Genomic DNA, 12518 nt, shown 5'->3' with positions numbered 1-12518 from the left:
TTGGATGGCTAAAATATCTTTGTATAGGGATAATGAGGCTGTAGTTTTTACTTGGGTTCCAGGACACACAATACCACCATACTACCATCAGCGAGTCACTTGCCCCAGTTGAGAAACTAAAAACCTTTAATCTTCCTGCCACTGTCTACTCCATTTTGGAGAATTGGGTAAATTCAGCACTTTTTATAATCTCTAAACTACTTGCCCTGGTTGCATGAAGAGCACCTCCACTTGCGCTTTGTAATGACTGGCTGCACACTGGAAACTTTTTAGGCAAGGCTTGTTACCTTCCTTTGCCCGTAACTCAGGTGCTGATACAGTTTGATGGCTCTGTACCTGTTAACTCCAAGGATGAACAAGTCTGTTATTGAGAATTATGAGCATGGAAAAAGAGCAAGCAATATAATACAGGAGCTGTAAACCTACAAAGAGGAAAAAAATGCTGTAACTTTTCTAGCGAAGGGTAATTGATTACTGTCTTTAGGCCCTAACATACTCCAAAGGAACAGTCTTGCAGTATGTCATGCCTGATATATCATGAAATATACAGGGAGAAATTAGGGAAGGTGACCTGAACTGCAGGCATGACAAATGAATTTGCTGTTAGAGCTGGGACCAGCCCTTGCTGTTTCTACTGTAAAGGGCTGCCTCTGCAATGCCAGGATCTGTTTCTATTTACAACAGCTCAAAGCCCATGCTTAATGTGAAGAAGTCAGATTTACTTTTCACCTGTAGATGTGTGTGAAATGGAGATAAAAGAGACCTCATTTTGCAGAGTCTTACATAGTACTTTTTATTATTTTAAAAAAGTGTTGGTTGTTATTACTGTTACTTTATAATATTCATAATATTGGATACAATAGCATGTGGATTTCAGGGTACAGGTCGTCGGTTGTGTCTCTAAAAACCAAGATTTGTAAGCAAGATTTCTTATAAAAAGGAAGTAGTATGTATTAATTTGTTATTAACTTTACTGTTGGATTCTAAAATTAGTGGATGAAGATGCTACTATTTTAATGAAAAAAATAATGCTCTATGTTTTATTTTTTTTGTTTTAGTTATTTGGATGGAAATCAATTTACTCTTGTTCCTAAAGAGCTTTCCAACTACAAGCATTTAACACTCATGTAAGTAGTTTTAGAGAAACATTCTTTACTGGAATGAATAATAATAATAATTAAATAAATAAATAAAAAACCAAAAAACAAAAATACTCTGTTATACCTTGTTTTCGTTATAAGAAAAAAAAACCCAAACATAAAATGTATCGTATCTTTTAGCAAATATAATACCCAACCACATTTTATAATGTCGGATATTTTATTCTACTTACCACATCCTATGTATAATATACTTGGTCATGTTTTATAAACAGGGGTATTTCATTCCTGTGATTACCTCACAAAGTAAATATGCAGAAAATACAGTTAACTTGAAGAAATCTGTAAGATCTTACAAAGTTAGAGAAATCAGGGTAAGGTATTAAGAGTAATACAGCATTTTGTTATGTAGTTCCATAAAGGCTTTTATGCCAAAAAGAATTATTTCACTGACAAAGGAAACATTCTGTGATACACTTCACTCCATGGTGTGCCTCACATAAGAATAGCACATACAGCTGTTGTGACACTTGAACACCCTTCTCTTTCTCCCACAATATATGGTTTAATGACTCAAAAAGAGACCTTGTCTAGAACACCTTATTCCCAACTCTGTTGCTGACTCACTCTGTTATTTGAGGCAAATCACTAGCTGCTCTAAAATTTATTGCCCCTACTTCATGAATTATTTAAATAAGATTTCTGTACCTTGTAAGCGTACAGGGAGAGAAACAGGAAAACTGTTGATGTAAATGGCTGTAATTCCTTGGCCTTTGTTAGGACTATAAAAACTCATACCAGCTGAAGTTGAACTGCCTAACATTCTGAAAGCAGTTTGTGGTTTCATTATAATCAGAATAAAAAGTGGAGGGGAGTAACAAAATCCCTTAAATTTCTTTTTGACTGGGTTTAGAGCTTTGCTGCAAAAATTGAAAACGGTTTGCATTCAAAAACAAGAACTTGATTTCCTCTATTTACCTCATGCTAGACAAAAGTGGTCATGGTCACAAATTTAGAAAAAGCATGTTTCCAGAAGGTTTTGTATCTTGCAAATAACAGGGGAAAACCCCTTGCAATATTCTCAAATGTATACATCTAAACTTTGGAATGACAGTACAAGAAGCATGTGTATAGAATGCATTGTGTGCAGTATCAGTGGACACTGGATATATGTCTAGAGCTGGGGTTAATTAGAGGCATAGTGACAAGGCTTCCATCACAGAGATGAGGTACTCATGGTCTGTTTTTGACAAACACAGCCAGAAATCGTGTAACTTTACCTCCTACTCAGAAAACACACACAAACAATTTAGCAGACAAATGTAATAAAATAAATTATAGATAAATAGTAAATAAAATGCAAATAAGATTAATTTTAACAGTCTCAATTTATCAGACCTGTGGAGCACATTATTTTAATCTCCTCTGAATGTATCCTTATACTGCTCTTATGAATTGAAAATGTTCCTTAGATGTGTTTGGAAAACCAAAACACTAAACATAGTTCTTCTGTGGCCAAACAAGGAATTACATACAAGTCTCCCAAGTTCCAGATTAACAAGGGAAAACGTTTATTTATAACTTTTTATTTCTTTTTTTAATAGATTGCTCTGTTATATTTGCCTAATATGTTTATTATTATGAGTTAGTTTTCTTACATGCTTTCATGAAATTTCAAGTGGAGAAATATGTATATTGTACAGCTGTTCAACAGTACTTTTAGTTAAAATATCAAGGTCCCCTCAGAAATACTCTATTTCACCATAAAATATGGTAAGAAATAGTGAAACAGTCAACATAAAATGAAAACTACAGCAAAATGTGAGACTAAAGAGCAAGCACTGTTCACATTTAATATAGCTTCTTCAAAGCTTCTTTGAAGCTACCAGCATACCACTCCAGCTTCCATCATACTTGCATTTAAGATTTTATTCATTAGAATATTGAACACCAAGAAAGATGTTAAGGCTTTCTCTGTAAATCTTAGATAATATTCTTTATAGTAATAGCTCTGGGCTTTGATGTTTTCAGCATGAGTGTTAAGTAGAGTATTAGATATTTATTTAGGTGTTATTAAGGAAATCACTAGAATGATTTCCACTTTAAAACATCACTTTCATTTCTATACTTGGGTTCATGTAGGATTGCATTATTAACTCAGTAGCATGATGGGCATTGCTGTTGTATAAGACTGCATTGCGCTGCTTCTTCATCTGTGTTGAAATGAACATGCTTTTCATTGATCAAGCTAAACACTTGCTGGGCTTCTATATGGCATGTGGAAATAAAAATATGTGCTGCTTTAAATTTTGATACCAATGATGATACTACTCCTACTAATAAAAATAATGTGTCTGTCAGTTTGACTTACATTGTTTCAGGAATGGGGCAGTCATTTTAAGGTCTGAATTTCTGAATTTATTTTTTATAGAGATTTAAGTAACAACAGAATCAGCACTCTTTCTAATCAGAGCTTCAGCAACATGACTCAGCTGCTCACCTTGTAAGTTTAAACATGTAACAGTAACTGTTTGGAAGCATTACAGTGTGGGGTTTTTTGTCTTGGAAGGGCATTTAGTTGATATTAAAGCTTGCTTGTTGTGGACGCTGTAAAATAACTTGTTTCCTAACTACTATGTGTGCAAAAGCTGGTTTTAGTCATGCTCTGCATTGTTTACTGAATGGCTGATACACTTGCTGACAATATTTTATATATTTTCAGAATCCTTAGTTATAACCGCCTGAGGTGTATTCCTGCAAGGACTTTTGATGGGTTGAAATCACTTAGGTTGTTGTAAGTATTATTTTTTAACTATTGCTATTTTCCAGACTTTTTATTTTTGTACAGCAGATAACAAATTTGTAGGAAGTTACTTGATTGTAAACCCTATCAGGTATTTAAGAAGTGATAATTACATAGCCTTAAAAATTTAAGTGGCTTCATTCTGGGGAAGTATACCCTCAAAATGCTGCACAAGAGGTTATGTGACCCTGGACAACATCGTATATGCAGACATACACTTTTTACTTTTCTGCTTTTTAATCTTAGCTGTATTTCATTTTTGTATTATGTTCTTCCTTGTTATAAGCATTAAAGTCTAACAAAAATGCCATATGCATGAATTCTTCAGTATATATGAGGGGGTTTTGCAGTTGAATTTTGAATATTTTAATTCCAATAATAAATTTATTTCTTTCTTGTTTCATTTATATGGGAGTAATTCCAAAAACATTACATCATGGCTAACTATTGAAAAATCAATGAAACTACTTCTTTGTTCCAAGAAACCTTTCCATTTTACCACTAGGAAAAACATGGTTGAATGGGCACAAAAAGGGCCGAAGGAAAATAAAGAACAGTCAATCTAGTTTGCAGCTTCAGTTTGTCATTAAGAAAAAAACCTGCAAAAATTCTTTCTTAGAAGTCCACAACAGAACATGTAATTTTTGCCTCCATTTGGGTAGTTTATAACGATTTAATAGCTTAGTTGGATTAAATGTCTCACGTATGGCATTATTTAAGTGTGCTCATATAACTTCAGTTATTTTAAATAACTATGGATAGTTTCAAGAACTGTAATTCTATATGTGTTAGATATACATGTAACTGAATGAATTTATAGAAAAGGAGAGATGCAGGTTTGCTATAGGAGAGAGAACCCTATTCCCTGTATTGATGTTTAATAAGGTCTTCATTCTTTAACTTTGCTATCAAATTAGGGCAATAACTCTAATACTTATCTTAACAAACAGTTGATGCTTGTATTTTCCACAAATCCATGAAAGATTAGAAAAAAGTATGAACATAATTAATGGGAATTTTAGGGAACTGCTGAAAATGTCAGAAATACTAACTCTTCTGCTATTCCTAAATCCAATCCAGTACTTTGCAGAAGTGTGCCTACTTTTACTGACAATTATTCTTTCATTTTAAAAAGAATCATATTATTAACATTTCTTCTGAAAATTCAGGAATAAAAAAAAGTCAAATTATGAGTAGGCTGCCAGTTAGATCTTAAAAAAAATGGAAATGCTGGAAACATTGAGGAACTGGAACAAAATAAAAAAGCAAAGTTAAAAGCTGAAAACTGTTTAGATCAGATGACATTTGCAACGTTTACCAGATTTTTATTCATATGTATTATTCTGTCTATTTTCTTTTTAAGGTCTTTACATGGCAATGATATATCTGTTGTTCCTGAAGGAGCTTTTAATGATCTTTCAGCATTATCACACCTGTAAGTATTCAGATGATAACTATATTTTTTATTTTACATTCAGCAAATTTCATGTAGTTGAACAAAGACAAATTGCAAAGGACTGCTCTGGAGCAAGCTCATGCATCAGTACAGGCTGGTGACTGGCCAGAGAGCTAGCAGCTCAGTAAAAATTCCTGGGCCTCCTGGTGGGCAGCAGACTGAACATGTCTGCCATGTGCCCTTATGGTAATGAAGCCTAAAGATGCTCTGGGCTGAATTAGAAAGTGAGCAGCCAGGTGACTGAGGATAGAGGGCACTCCCTTCTGCTTGGCCCTCCTAAAGCCACATCTGGAATATGTGTTCAGTTTCTCAGGTACAAAGCAGATGTGTATGAAACAGAGCAAATTCAGGATAGGGGCAAGCAAGGTGGGGAGATGGCTGGATCATATGAGCTGTAGGGAGAGGCTAAAGGAACTGGGCTTGTTTAGTTTGGGGGAGATGCTAAGGAGGGACCCAATAGTCTTTAAGCCTCTGAGGAGGTTATAGCAATGGTAGAGACAGAATTTTCTCAGACGTGCACAGTGAAGAGTAAGTCAACTGTCACAAGCTGCAAGGAAAGTTTGATTGAACACAAAGAAAAATTCTTTACTGTGAGGGTCGTTCAGGTTTGGAACAGGTTGCCCAAAGAAGCAGAAGAATCTCTATCCCTGGAGATTTTCAGAGCTCAGCTGGACACAGCCTTGAGCAAGCCTGCTCTGACTGAAGCGAGCCCTGCTTTGTGTAGGAGGTGAGACTAGATGACCTGCAGAGTGCCCTAAATTATCCTATGATTCTGTGTCAGTGTCTGTTAAGTTGACATTAAATACATGCCATCTGATTTCAGAACTTAATTTGAGGCCATTCTTTTCCTGTTTTTGATTTTCAATGAGAACCTAGATAGAGCAAGTTACCTATCTGTACACCCTGTTGGGTTTATGGATAGTTATTAAATCTTTGCTTGCAATTGAGGAGTAAGTTGACTAGTGCCTTTAGATGTATCTGGGTTTTATGTTTCTGAACAGCTGCAGTAGTTAAAAAACTTAATTATCTGTTTCTAGTTCAGTATTGAACATTTACATTTAATTTGCCGTTTCTCAGAAATTTACTGATACTGATTAAGCTTTAAGTCATATTGATAATTCATTCAAATGCTACTATTAAACTAGCTTACATGCATGAAATATCAGTAAAACTTACATAGATTTGATTGTTGTTGCTGTCATTTTTTTTCTTAATGACTACCAGTTATTGTCACTAACATTCTTATTTTAGCAGAGCAACTGTGTTATCTCAGTTCAGTTTGGCATTCACCCTTGCAGATATGGAGTGGACACGTTCTGGGTGTTTCTCCTTGCATGAGAAGTTCCCTGTCACTAGGTGTCATTTTTGTTACTGCTCTGACTTAAGCCTGACTGAAAAAGTATATATATTTTCTTGTGTTTGGCTAGAAGTTTATAGCAATAATTAAGAGAGGGCTTCCTGCTTCAGTGTAGCAGAAAAGAGTGTTCCAGCAGTGGTAGTTTCTACCATCCTTGTCTGCCAAAGATTTCCTTGCATCTCTAGAACACCCACTGATCCAAAGTTGTGGAACAATTTGAAAAAAAGTGTTGAAACATCTGGAGGAGGAGAATGTTCTAATACTGCTATTTAACAGTGTGTGCACATGTCAAGATTATCTGTTGAACATTCTATGATTATTGTATTTCTTAAAAGGAATATGAGTACATCTATATAGATGCTTCTGTCCTCCAAATTACCTACAAAACATATAATTGTCCAAAGAGTTTTAGGAGTATTTATAGTTTCTAGCAGAGAAAATAGACACTTAAAAGGCCTATATAGAAATTAATTCTAGCTAAATTAATCTTTAAAAAAAATTCAAATTTATTTGAAGAAATGGTTTTACTTTCATAACAAGGCAATTCTTATGTACCTATCACAAAGCTAGGATAGTGTAGTTTTATTTACTTGTGCAACAGACCTCTTGCAGAATTCTGCACATAGCTGTGAGTTCAGTGGGAGAGCTCCAAAGAGGAAATAATTAAATCAAATTTGGAAGCTTAGAAGCAGATGGTTTATACTAGCCTGGGAGCCATAAACTGCAAAGTAAAAATACCAGGGTGGAACTCTGTGGGGTTGCCTTGGCTGCTTCAGAAGAAGTACTTTATTCTTGCTAACTTAGCTTCCCAGTATCAGTTTCATTCTGCTGATGCAGCTGATCTTGGCCATTACGTACCAATGGCAAAATAGAGCTAGTTAGTATTGGCTCTCCAAAGTTCACACATCATGCAGATAAGAAGAGCTAGGTTTCTGGACCAAGTTTACTGCTAAAACTATCACTTCTTGTTTTAGAACCCAAATCCAAACATTTCATGCTCTTACAGTCAGTTTTATGGAGGGAGAGCAGGTTTGTGGTTTGAAGGTTTTCTGGCTTCTCTTTTTAAAAGCAATCATTTAAATCATTTATTCCCTTTTTGTTTGTCTGTTTTCCATAGGGCTATTGGAGCAAATCCTCTTTATTGTGATTGTAACATGCAGTGGCTATCTGACTGGGTAAAATCAGAATACAAAGAACCTGGCATTGCACGTTGTGCTGGTCCTGGAGAAATGGCAGATAAACTTCTTCTCACAACTCCTTCTAAAAAATTTACTTGCCAAGGTACTGTTGTTTTTTTCTCTTTGAAGTGTCAGTTTTGCACTCTCACAAACAGTTGAGCTGTAAAATAAGAGTCCCGTGTGCTCTAAATACATTTATTATAGCACCTTCACTCAGCCTTTTCATCATTCTTCCTCATGCTTAGGAATGTAGCCATTGGTTCCATTCAGGAACTGTATTTATTTTATCTTTAAAAAGACTTCAATGCCTATTTCTTTTCAAATCTATGGGGGGAAAATGTCTTCTGACTTGCAGTACAGTATTCCTTAGTACACAGATGTACATAGGTACTTGGTACTCTCTCAGTCATGAACTACAGTTTAAATATCTACACTTCCCTTAGCCAAAGAACATCTTTTTCTTTCAGACTATTTACAGTAAAAAGTACATCCATAATCCTTGCAGTCTGCAATTAGTTGCATCAATATGTCCCAAACACTTCCTCTGATACTTCAGAAGACGGCATAAAAAAGAAGCAAACCCAAACCCAAAAAAATCCATAGATTACCTCTATAGAGGTCTCATTCTAAAACATTATATGGGGACATTTCTCAGGGTTTGGGCCAATAATATTTATGTCCATGTTGGTACCAACACTGATGGCATTTACATCGCAACTTATAAATTCCTAAGTTCTTTTTCTGAAACTTACTATTTTTCTGGTTTGGAAAAATATTTTTTACTCACATGGAGAGAGAACTTGGTTTGGTTTACTGTTCAGTCATCCTCAATTCCATCCACATCTCCCTTCTTAAATATTTTGAAACCTCATAAGACTTTTGCTGTAGCTTAATTTTTCTAGAAACATTGAAATCCCCAACTGAAAAAAAAAAAACCAAACCAAAACTAAAACAACAAAGCCCCCAGAATTTATGTGTGCTTATACTTGTAAGACATTACTCTAGAATTGTTTAGGTTGGAAAAGACCTTTGACATCATCAAGCCCAAGCATTAACCCAGGACTGCCGAGTCCACGACTAAACCATGCCCTCAAGCACCACATCTAGACGGTTTTTAAACACTTCCAGGGATGGTGATTCAACCACCTCCCTGGCCAGCCTGTTCCATTACTTGGCCACCCTTTCAGTGAAGAAAGTTTTCCTAATATCCAATCTAAACCTGCTCTACTGCAACTTGAGGCCATATGATCTTAAGTCTTGTCAAAGTAACTTATTCTCACAGTTAGGTAATCTTCAAGCTATTTTGATTTATTCATCTGTTAATGTATCTTCAAAGGTGAGCTTAATCCCTTTGTAATTTCAAAAGCAATGGGACTTTGTCGGAGTTCGCATCACCAAGGTTGTTCTTTACTGTGTATTCATCCTATTTAGTTTTCTCTCCTTGGGCTTTCTGTCAAAAAACTTTTGTAAAGAAAAAAACACTGGAACCCATTTTGTTACTTGTGATGTCAATGAATTGCCTCTCCCTCCAAATCCTTGTAATTTTTTAACAGCATCTCTGAGGTCATGCCAGTGTTCATTGCATAGGACACTCATCTGTTGCAAGATACCTTAGTCTGATTTTAGGTAGGATGTTTGCTGGCCAGTCTGATCTTTTTCTCTACAAGCATACACTGAACATTATTGCAGATATGCTCGTATTACACACTGTTCTAGGGATATAACCGAAAGAATATTTGCATGGACATGATGGGCCTGTTTGGTTGTTTTCCAAATCTGTCAGTTTTAAAAACTGTATCACCCCTGCCTGCAATCATTATGTTTCTGTCAGACAATCCAAAAAGTATCTTACTCCATCTTGCCCATCAGAAAATATCCTTTATATTATTATGCAGGGTAAGAACTGTATTTGTTTCACTTCCAAGAGTGGAAATCTGGTATTATGGATACCTTTGAGAGAAAATAATTTTCCTGCCGCTGTCTTATGAAGATGCTCATAATTACAGATTGCAAATCAGCAGCTTTTTCAATGACATGATGGCCCTGTAAGACAGTATGTGTCTGTTACTCAAAGATAAGTAATTTTATCTTTGCTTAAAAATGAACTGCTGAATAGAAATTAGGAAGATGCTATTTTACTAATAAAACTAAAATTTTACACTATGAGTGACAGGACTGTGTTTGCAATATCTGTTTATGGCCTTGCCGTTGTGTGTATATTTACAGGAAGAGTAGTGTGTAATTCCCTCTTTAACAGTCTCTGGATTCAATTGCAAGCGAAATGGGTGCTTGAATTTTGCGTACGTAATGAATAGCTCCCAGTGAAAATGAGCATTTTGAAATAAAATCTCAGTTGTAAAACTCCATAAAATCACTGTACCTTACTCTAATTTTATGAATTCTTTTACTCCAGGATTCATCCCTTAGTATTTTCATCTTTCAGGGTTTTTTCTACTTTTATGGGTGGTTTTTCCTTTTTTTTGATGTGGCCTCTAACAGATTCTTGATCTTCTACTTTTACCCCTTTATCACCCATGCCCTGCTTCTAGAGATTCCAGGGCCGTGTGGTTTTCTGATACCAGGTAAGGTTATAAGTAATCTGGAATGGCTGATCTGATTAAGAACGGACCTTCTGCCCTTCCTTTTGTGTACCTCAAGCAGACTTCTTTCCTAAGACATGCATGTTTACTGTCTGTTTTCCCCTTTGATGTATTCACAGCTGACTCTTCACGATATATCATTTAATATATTGTATGAACAATTTTGTTATTTTAAAAGCCTGGGTTTGAGGAAATGATTGTTTCCACTACATCAAACTAAAATCATTGATCTCATTAGCAGCTTTAGTATAGGTGAATCAGTGTAGGTACTGATTGTGAGGCCATATGCAAGACAGAATATGAGTCATGAAATGTCAGAGCTCAAAAGTTTTCCTCATAACAGGTTTCTCTAGAAGCTGGTTTTGAGAGAGTTTGTGACATGTTTTTCTTCCAAAATGTTAGATATCTACGTGTGTTTGTATGTTTGTCAATAAAATGTCATTAATTTTTCTCTGTTTACAAAAGAATACTGCTTTTTTTATCTTTTATGTTACGGATTTCTTTCCAGTTATGGCTTATTCAAGAATATACATATCTACAATATGCAAAACTAAACAATAGGTTACGAACTCAATTCTTTCTTGTATGCAAGTCTTTTAACACATGCAAGCAGAAAAAGGGAAGGAATGGTACAGTGCAAATGAAAATAGGTTCCAGAACTGCCTTTCCATTAGACTCCAGTAAAAGTGTCTGAAACGTTTCCATTCTTTGATCTTACAACTGAAGAATGATAAATCAAAATATTAGTTTTTATTGGCTACTACAAATATAATAGTTACAGCATAAAAGTGTTGTTTACTATCTTGTTGAGACTTAGGTTCCCATTTTCTGGCTCTGTTTTGGAAATGAAATTTAGATTGCTAATCTGGTAGGGAAAATAACCTTAGTTACTGAATGTTTTTTAATTCATGCCAAATAAATAGCGTGTTATTGCATGAGAAGTAGAAAAGAGGATACGATGTTCGGAATATCAGTTGAGGCAAGAAAGCAAAGACTTCCAGGCTTCAGCAAAGTGTTAATTTTTTTTTTTTCTTTTTTTTAAATATGTGCCTATTTTCACAGAGTCTCTTAATGTACTCTAGCAATAATCAGCAATAGTCTGGAGTACACAGGCAGGACTTTCTAGATGTTGCTTCTGCTGTGTTTGTTTCAGTTCTACCTCTGCTCTTTGCTGGTCTAACAGAAACTTTAATCAGGTATAGATTTCTCTTTCAAAATAATGGAATGAAAGCAAGAATAGTCGATCCGTATAGATTGTGGCTATGCCAATAAGCATCTTATCACAGATCACTGTGTTCCTCCCTTTGGATTTGTCTGCAAGCTTTGACACAGAAGGATACCAACAACTGCAGATTTAAAAGAAACAATTTTTAAAAAGTCAAGCTCTCCATATCTAACAGCCCCTACTGAATCCTTATAATCAAGTCTTCTTTCCATGCCAGCTCCTTTACAATGACTTATCTGAGGTTAGTTTTGCAAAGAAAAAGAAAGTAAGTAAGTTACGGAATCTAAGTTAAAAAAAACCCAAAACTCCCTATCTCAGTAAAAGTGTCCTGTTAGCTTGGAAGACTTTGCAGTCTGGCTCATTTTGAACAAAGCTTGTTATGGAGCAATCAGACAGTTCCACCAGGCTCAGGAGTTTGGGGTTTGCATTTAATTAGAAGAAATCACAGATTATACCTTAAAAAATATAAATCACCTGTGGATAACTGAAGGAGTTTTTTTCATAGGTGAAATCCAAAATCAAGCTGGAGGCAATATGTCATCAGACACTAGATCTGGAGATAGTAGAGAATGCATATTCATTCTCCTAATAAGCATTTGGCCAAGTCACCCATTTTCTGTTACAGTAATCAAACATTTTTCTGTCACAAAGTATATGAAAATTAATCACATTTATACACAGGTGATTTCTAATTTTTAACAAATAACAAGTGATTTCTTGGGTTGCTTGAAAAAAAAATTTAGAAATTGGTGGTTGTTAACTTGAAAATTCACCATGAAAAGCCTTTATTAAAATTGTA

General features: G+C 35.2%; 1 protein-coding gene across 13 annotated transcripts in view; it reads left to right on the top strand.

Annotated features, from left to right (window-relative positions):
• The window catches only part of SLIT2 (slit guidance ligand 2), a 266218-nt gene that overhangs the window by 214498 nt on the left and 39202 nt on the right, over nt 1-12518 (top strand). For 10 of the 13 annotated variants that reach the window (XR_005827150.1, XM_040588517.1, XM_040588507.1 and 7 more), the window contains 6 exons: nt 1059-1127; nt 3532-3603; nt 3823-3894; nt 5267-5338; nt 7834-7997; nt 10444-10476. Coding sequence is in view for 12 of the 13 variants with exons in the window: in XM_040588517.1 (XP_040444451.1) it covers nt 1059-1127; nt 3532-3603; nt 3823-3894; nt 5267-5338; nt 7834-7997; nt 10444-10476 (482 nt within the window). In the remaining variant the exon portion in view is untranslated. The remainder of the gene's footprint in view (nt 1-1058; nt 1128-3531; nt 3604-3822; nt 3895-5266; nt 5339-7833; nt 7998-10443; nt 10477-12518) is intronic. The other 3 variants (XM_040588473.1, XM_040588502.1, XM_040588486.1) reach the window with 1 other exon arrangement.

This window comes from Falco naumanni, chromosome 1, assembly GCF_017639655.2.
Source record: "Falco naumanni isolate bFalNau1 chromosome 1, bFalNau1.pat, whole genome shotgun sequence".
NCBI lineage: Eukaryota > Metazoa > Chordata > Aves > Falconiformes > Falconidae > Falco > Falco naumanni.
Note: the sequence above shows the minus strand (reverse complement) of the source record. Positions and strands in the feature narration are given on the sequence as shown.